This window comes from Melanaphis sacchari, unplaced genomic scaffold (assembly GCF_002803265.2).
Source record: "Melanaphis sacchari strain LSU unplaced genomic scaffold, SCAv2.0 Contig47_pilon_pilon, whole genome shotgun sequence".
Taxonomy (NCBI): domain Eukaryota; kingdom Metazoa; phylum Arthropoda; class Insecta; order Hemiptera; family Aphididae; genus Melanaphis; species Melanaphis sacchari.
Window position 1 is genome coordinate 660,498 of NW_020271320.1, and position 8,999 is coordinate 669,496.

General features: G+C 35.6%; 1 protein-coding gene across 1 annotated transcript; it reads left to right on the top strand.

The window, feature by feature from the left end:
* Positions 1–1,895: 1,895 nt before the first annotated feature.
* LOC112598321 lies at positions 1,896–3,281 on the top strand. The gene has a single exon (XM_025344730.1). It carries the CDS (start codon positions 1,896–1,898, stop codon positions 3,279–3,281), a length of 1,386 nt encoding a protein of 461 aa, XP_025200515.1.
* The last annotated feature ends 5,718 nt before the right edge of the window (positions 3,282–8,999 follow it).

Sequence of the window (8,999 nt, forward strand, 5' to 3'; positions counted from 1 at the left end):
ACAAATACTTTAACAGAGTGTTGTGCACTATTGTGCGTGAATAATATGAATAATATTTCTCAAATTTTATTATTTCAAAACATTTGAAATTTAATATATTCGACCGATTCAAGATATTATTTTTAAGCTATATTTGATTTCATATAAAGTATAGAATAGATATTATTAAAACCGGTCCAAGGTTGAATTCAGATATTTTGCGTCTAAGGAAAGTATTTTTCTCTCCTTTTGAATATAAACCATATTAATATGTAATAAATATTCAACAGTTTAATTGTAAATTAATAAATACTAACAGAATGCATTTTGATTCAAAAATTTCAAAATAACAATATGACAGCAGATAAAATATTTTTCATATAATAATGTTATTATTGAATGTTTAGGCTGTAAAAATAATAATCAATAATATATGTTTAATCCATTCTAATGGTTTAAAAGACAAATAGTCCCGACTACAACTAATATGCGTCATGCGATCAGGGGTAATTATTCATATATTATCTGTAAATAAATTTCTATTCCTGTATAAATACGTGACTATTCAATTATATTATAATATTAGCAATAGCTGTCCCGACACGGCATTGCACGTATATTAGTTTTTTTTTTGACATTTTCGTAAGCCGTGTGTTTGAGTTAAATTTAATTGTATTGATAGTGCTAATATTACACGGAATTCACAATTTAATTTTGTGTGTGTTAATTGTAGGTATAGCATTATTAGATTAGAATTGACGATGAACGCAGCTGCATGTTTTCACAATAATTTCACATTATCTTCGGACTTTGACTGTCTACCGCCGATATTAAATTTATTGTGTGTTGCAATCGCGGTTCGCCGATTACATGCGACTAATTTTATTAATACCTATCAGTTATATACAGCGATCAACAGTCGGAAAAAATACATAATATTTAGCAACATAAAATCTATACAAAGTTTTAAAAACCTCCTCTTTTACCCCCTTAGAGGTCGAATTTTGAAAAATCCTTTCTTAAAGTGCCCATATATTGATTAAAGAACCTTTGTACAAAACTTCAAGTATTTAGACCCAGCGGTTTGGTTTGGACATTGATGAGTGAATAGGGACAGTCTCCTATAATATGTATATATATATATATAGCAGATAGATATATACAAAATATATTACAACACGATTTTGTGATCGAAGAGTATTATAGCTATACAAGCTACACTCCGTTCCAAAAAAGATGACGTCTTATGCGCAAACGACCGAATTACGTTCAGTTTGCATCGGAGTAAATCGCTTGCCACCGCCCGCGATACGACACCAACCGTCGCGTCGTGCTGCCGAATCAATATATTTGTGGTGCGGCGCGTTAGCTACGCCCACCGTGCGCGAACGCAAGTCATCTTATTTGGAACAGAGTATAGCACTATAGCTGTTAGTCGACAGAAATAATGAAAATCGACCCCTGTAAAAACATATTATGGGGACGTTTATTGATACAATAAATCGGCCAAATACTATATAGGGGTTTTCAAACTGGGTAACGCGAACTTAACATAATATATCTGTACGGTGCACCGTTAACCAGCAGTACGACGGGCGGTTTCTCTTTTATGGACCCTTTTTCAGTTGTTATGGTTACCAATTGTGAACTTCGGTTGCCGTAGTTTTATAGTGGGGTTCTGCTGCTGCGCGACAATATACCAAACGTATTGTACACGAGGAATGTCTGTTGTATTCGTCATAACATTCGCTTCCCTGCGCTGATCGTCGTTATTCGACAACGGTTATTGTGTGTGTTCACTGTAGTGCTGCGTGTTACATCGGTCTTAAGAAACTGAATTAAACCGTTTCATTATTATTTATTAATTATTATTACTGTTCAGTGTTCTTATAGTTAAACATTTTTATACAATTAAAATGGCGTCTAATAGTGATCCTCGTATTCAGACGAAAAAAATTATATTTAGTGTATACAATTTTGTAAAAGCCCTATCAAGAGAAGAAGAAATCCATCCATTTTTGTTTACTAATGCTTTTAAAATTACTGGTGAAATTTGTAACCGATCCGAGAGAGCTGTGAGGCGTATACGCAAAGAAGGTAAAAGAGGTTGGAAAAACGAAAGTCCGGAACAACAATCCCCTTCGTTCAGGACTTCGCTAAAAACACATAAACGTGCAAAATTGTTGATGAAATTAAACGATGAAGATAATGACATAGTACGTAGAACAGTTTATGAATTCTATGATAGAGGTGAGTACCCAACGTGTCTAAAAGTTTTTATCGAACTAAAGAAACATTGGGCTTGGATAGGTTCTATCCCGACAATGCGTTCGCTTTTAAAAAAATTTAAATTTTCTTATAAAAAGTGCAACAACGGTAAAAAGTTACTGATGGAAAGAAACGACATTGTTGCAGAACGTTGTACGTTTTTAAGAAAAATATGTGCACTTCGCGAAAAAAAAGATACCCGTCCTGTCGTTTATGTAGGTGAAACGTGGATAAACCAAAACGACAGCAGTTCACGCACACGTAAAAATGTTGCACAAACAGCTATATCAGAAGTTCCTACAGTCAAAACAAAATGGTTCACTATTTGCTACGCAAGATCCGTGAAGCATGATTTTGTTGAAGATTTGAAGTTAATTTTTCGAAATAATAATGCCAGCTGCTCAGAGTACGACCACCATATGTCAATTAATGCCGAAGTGTTTAAAACATGGTTTATTTCAATGTTGAACAACCTTAATGAGCCGTCAGTCATTGTCATGAACAAAGCACCTTACCAATCGATGTTTGTGAACAATTTTCCAAAAATGAATAGCCAAAGATCCGTTCTTGAAGAGTGGTTGACCAATCAAAATATCGTATTTTCGTCGGAAGAACGGTTGTCCGAATTGCGTGAGCGGGTAAAAAAACTAATACCAACGTGTAAACAGTACGAACTGGACGAAATTGCGCAACAAATGGATCATGAAGTCATAAGGTTGCCTCCATACCCATGTCAATACAATCCCATTGAGTCGATTTGGATAAAGGTTAAAGCAGATGAGGAATTGAAAAACCAAAACAACGTTGATATGGTAGATATTGAAAGATTGGTGAAAGCGGCTGTGGATGCAGTCACACAGGAAGATTGGGAGACGTTTGTTGGACTGGCCGAAGAACGTCAAGATATTGATTACGAAAAAGAAATTACCAAGGAAATCAAGTTGGAACCGATAATTTCTACACTAGAAAACGAAAATTGCGATTGGTCCGTCGATGAAAAGGATAGCGAAGACGTATCCGATGAGGATTTTTAATTGTTCAGATTATGTATGCATGGTTTAATTATATTTTTAAATGTTAGTATGTTACATATTATTGTCATGTACGTCATATTTTATCATCATTTGTAATTCATACGACTTGTACGTATAATATTAGAATAGAATTAATTTTGTGTCAAATTACGTAATTATTATATTTTTATCAAAACCGTACACTTTGAAAACAATAATTTTATCTATTTAGGCGGTATACGCCCCTCTCCACAGGCCCGATCTACATTCGTTGCGACTTTTTAATCGGCAAGACGTGGTGTTTGGTGGACATTTTGTCGCATTTCGTTCACATAAAATAATATATAGGTAATAGGTGGTATGTAACAATAAATTGTAATATTGTATTACAGACGCGCACGCACGAAGACGGATGTTTTCCGTTCTCGGCGCGCGCACGTAGGCGGCGGCGGCGGCGACCTCGTCTACTTCTTCGCAGTTCCACCACGGAATTGGTACGTCATTAAATCGGAAAAGACGCTGAAAGTAAACAACCGTGGCGGCCATTTTCCCGTTGGCTACTTTTATCGATTTAGTGTTACCAGTTAAAAAAAACTGGTATCACAGTTCGTAGTTTGAACACTCGGCAAATAATGCATTTTCAACGTATTAAAATGTATATTTTTTCCGCCATTTATTTTTAATTTGAATACCCGCTTAATTGTGTATTCGATGTTCAATTAGTGGTGAGTAATTTGAACAGAACTGATAAGACCCAAAAAAAAAAAAAAAATGTAATCAACATTTGGTTTTTCTGATGTGGCCAAACTGATCTGCCGACGTGAAGGATGCGGTGCCGTTTTTGAACGTAGTGTATCTTTACCGTGTTAAATTTGATCGGTGTCCGAGGCCCTGGCTCGACCGTCTTGCCCGGACGACGGCAATATCATTACTGTCGTGTACGTGAGGTATTGTAGTGACACGCGATTAAGGGTGGGGCTATACACGGCGTTTGCCGTCGTCGGATTAGCTATACAAGGCGTATCCGTTGCGGATATTTGTACAATATCTAAAAAAAAAAAATGGTAAACCCAATAGTTATTGTATCAATTATATAAATATTGCATCGTCGCAATCGAATAGCACTAATTAATAATAGACATTCATCGATCGATCATTTGCAGTAAGTTCGTAGGACGAGGTTTACTGTTTACCACATTTTTGACGACACTACAAATTGAACTTTTTTACGATTGTTATTTTACAAAATAATTGTTTTTTGACAAGACATAATTATATCCCCATCAATAATTAAAATCAAGTAACCAACCACAAGTTATGAACACCGATTATTAATCAAAATAATGTATTCGCTTGGACGGTACTTTTTAAATAGGTATATGAAATATATAATCTATTTATTATTTATTTATATATATTATTTATTGCAGAGTAAATTAATCAAAGCGAATAGATAAAATATCGAATATTCGCGTAGAATTATTGTAATCATTATTGTACCTAATTATTATTGTAATTACGGTGTGGGTAAACGCGACGTTTTCCGTCACCGGTATAGCCCATCCTAATTTAAAACAACGTAAAATCAAGAGTTTGCGTTTTTATTATTCCAGCGTTCGTCCGCCAAAACGCAAGCCGACCGGCGCTTTCCGCCGCGGATTAAAACGCGGCGTATCACGTCCGTCGTGTATAGCCACTTCGATATAAACCAACGCATTTTCAATTCGACGGAAAACGCCGTGTATAGCCCTAGCCCAACAGGTAGGTCGTCGCAGACGCGACGTGAAAAATGGCGGACGGCGGACGGCGTGTCCTCGAGCCTGCGATGTCGTAGGTGATCGCGAACCCCGACACCGCCCCCGCCCGTACCGACACTTCGCCACCCTCTAGCCCTTGGGTCCGGCGACTGCTATCGCCGACTCGGTCTATGCGCGGCGAGCTCGTGTGCGCCGCACGACGCGTGCGCAGTAATAAAATATTATATTATTGTACTCGCGTAAAATACGCGCGTGACCCGTCGCTCGACGCGTTACGATACGATATTGTTGGCTGCGTCACATACGTATTATATTATATTATTATAATAGGCGTATTATCGTCGGATGACCGTATGGCGTGTTATGTAATAGTTTATATTATAACCTGCAGTGTCAGGAATAATAGATAATCAATGATTTATCTGGATGAAGGTAAAGACGACTGTATTTACTGATTTTAATTTATCTAGATATAAATATCAGATAATTTCATTAATTTTGCAAATATTCAGCGATATTGATACAGGTAGGTATTGGGTAAAAATAAAACATATCATTTAAAACATTTTAAAATATACAAACGTAAAATAAAATAGTTTATTCATTAGAACATTCATTTGAAAAGTCATTCTCTGATTTAAAACAATACAAAAAACGCTTAAATTTGAAAAAATAAAAAAAATAAAATTAATTTTTGAATAAACTTCATTAAAAGATAACTATAGTCAATCTCTAAGTTAACAAAAAAACAAATTTACATTTGAAAAAAAATAATATTTTTCATTTTAATATATTTTTTTTTTTTAGCCAATAAAAATAATAAATTATCTAAATAGGTACTCATAAGTAATTAGAATTTTAAAACGAGTTGAAAATTATCTAGATAACATAAAAGATAAATCAATTCTATCTAGATTATCTATTTAGATATTCCCCAAAATTGTATATAAGTGTCTCGGCCGGACGCCTTTCTATTTTTCCTTTTTATTCGGTTTATATCACGCAAACGTTTTTTTTTCATATCCGCTCATACTATATAATATTATACACACTCACTATCGTAATAAATATACAATATAAACACGTTAGTAGCATGTTCACGTGTATGTATACACGTAGTATATAAATATAATTTATATTATTGTATAACACGACCGAATGTTATAGGGTAGGTACATTATTATATATATGTATGTATATTGTATACTGCGTCGCCCAACGAGATCGTCCGTGGCCACTGCAGGTGGTATCGGAGGGGTAAACGGCGTTTGAATAAGAAAATGAAATAAAATTTGAAAAAAAACGTGCCACGGATGAGACAGATTTGATAAACGTGCTGTTGATGAGGGATAGCCGTAAGTCTCAGCGATTCATATAGCTATCTCCAATAATTCAAAATGGCGACAAAAGTTTTTTTTTACGTATTACTTATACATATAGGTACCAGGTACCCTCTTGTTCGCCGTCGCTCGTATTTCCAAACGGATAGGAAATCACACTTGAAATATTATAGTCGGGTCTCTAACCATTGGAAAAATCAGAGACAGAGGTGTTATATACGTTATTGTTATATTTAAGAGGGTGACTTGAAACGGAAATTCGATACTAGTCATATCCGAAAGATTTACCTTGCCGGCAAGTCGATAGTCATATGACACCGTTTATAGTTCACAAAGACTTTAAAGCAGTGTCCAAGTGTTGTACCTAAATAAAACGAATACGATTTATTGTGGACACAATACCTTCAACAATCGTTTCCGAACGTATTATAGTGGGCGTTTGGTATATATATAGTTATGGGTACATGCATGTTTTCGGTAAGACGATCTGTTAACCACAAGGTTCCTACAAATCTGTGGTCGGCCTCGATGACTACACCACCGAAAGATGAACTGGGTATAAACGTGGAGAATATTGCTTAAAGAGAGGCGACCATACAAAATAATATAAACATCCGAGCCGTATTTAAAGTATGGATTACACTTACACAAATATAATAGTAAAACGTGCAAATTAACGTATCACCAACGACGAAGTGTTTACAGTCTACACAATAATTGATAATAGAATAAATTATATCGCAATCACTTTCGTCGTGGTGATAGTAATAATAATAATAATAATATTCGGACAAACACGACCTAAACAGTCGTGGTACAATTTGTATATAATATAATAATATAAGATATGAAAACAATGACAGTATTTACGTGACTCCGTTCCAATGCCGATGTTGTCGTTGGCAGGTGACCGATTGACGGTGACAGTCAGGCCACTGGTCAGTTGTTTCTTCTTGGGCACGACGGTATAACAACAGGCAACCAAAACAATGATAGTAAGCTGATAGTAGACAGCACTTGCAATTCACACACACACGTCGACCGATCGATACACAGCGGAAGTCACGTTGTAATGTTATATGAATTTAGCGACGATCGGAACGACAAAGCCTCAATTCTAAACGAAGACCGCAAGACAGTATATATATATATATATATATATTTAAGTTTAGCGGAGTGCGGATTTCACAACAACGATATACATATATATGGCTCGAAACGCGAAAGATGTAAAACGTTTGATTTACAAGCACAAACGCAACACACAAGACAACCGAACTTGGCGAAGGTAAAAGTCTAAAACGGGCGCACACTTGGACACTTTGACGAAGTTCACAAGACGGTCTGAGGTGGCAACGTGCCGACAACTTGTTACCATGAAAGCGTCGCACGGAGGAGTGACTATACTTCATGCCGGTGTCTCCGACAACACTAAAAAATATGCTATCCGAAATTAGTGGCCAATGACCCTATATCACCTGAGATAGGGCAATATCTGTACGTAATCTTTACGGCTGTTATAATTCCGTAAAGATATGTGATTGTGAGGGCCGTTGATCAACTAATCCGTTTTTACTGTCGGGCAATCGATTTCAGAATAGCATATAATAGGGCCATCGACCCCAGAGGAGAGGAGTCGCGATTAGGGCGGCAATAAAATCTATTTGGAGTTATCGCACTCGATAACTTGCGCGAACACGATCATTCCAACGCCGTATGTAGTTTTTACAAATACTTTAACAGAATGCTGTACGCGAATGGAATGAATACGATTTTTTATAAACACAATATAGGTACCTTTCAATAAATCATTTACTAACCCATTGTGGTGGGCGGCCGGTCAGATTAAACTGCAAATATACCTATATAGGTGTTGTTATTTAAGAGGGTGACTTAAATCGCAAAATTCGGTACTAGGAACATATGTGTAACATGTATCTTCTTGGTAAGACAATCATTCCGATGCTGTATGTAGTTTACAAATACTTTAACAGAGTGTTGTGCACTATTGTGCGTGAATAATATGAATAATATTTCTTATAAACCCAATACTTTCAATAAATCATTTCCATACCTATTGTAGTTGACGGTTGGTCAGATTAAACTGCAGATAAACTATACCTATATAGATGTTATTATTTAAGAGGGTGACTTAAACCGCAAAATTTGGTAACAGGGTCATATTAGGAAGATGCATCTTTTGGCAGGAATATCGTCCCAGCATCGACTGTGTTCTCAAAGATGTCGCGCAGTGTTCTATTTGGATAGGGCGAATGCGATTTCCATTCTACACATACTGTTTCGCCGCGATTGTGGATCGGCTATTGTAACTATAAATACTAACCGTTTTATTTTTCACTAAACTCGCCACATTCATGTTTAAGTAGATAAAAATATCAAGGAAAATTTCAAAATATTCTTAAATTGGATAGGATAAACATTAAACATAGCGTCATTTTGAGCACGCAAGTTGTTTACACTATACCTACATGTGTGTATTTAAGATCAATATCCATTTTATATGCTGTATTATTGTTTGTATAATATAATTAGTTATTCAATTCAATTTAAAGTGTTTTAATATTATATAACTTCATGATTATAGATTTTCTTTTTTTTAACAATGTGTCGATGAAAAAATG

Excerpts from the sequence above, each read along its gene's own strand:
- LOC112598321 (XM_025344730.1), top strand. The coding sequence starts at position 1,896 with ATGGCGTCTAATAGTGATCCTCGTATTCAGACGAAAAAAATTATATTT.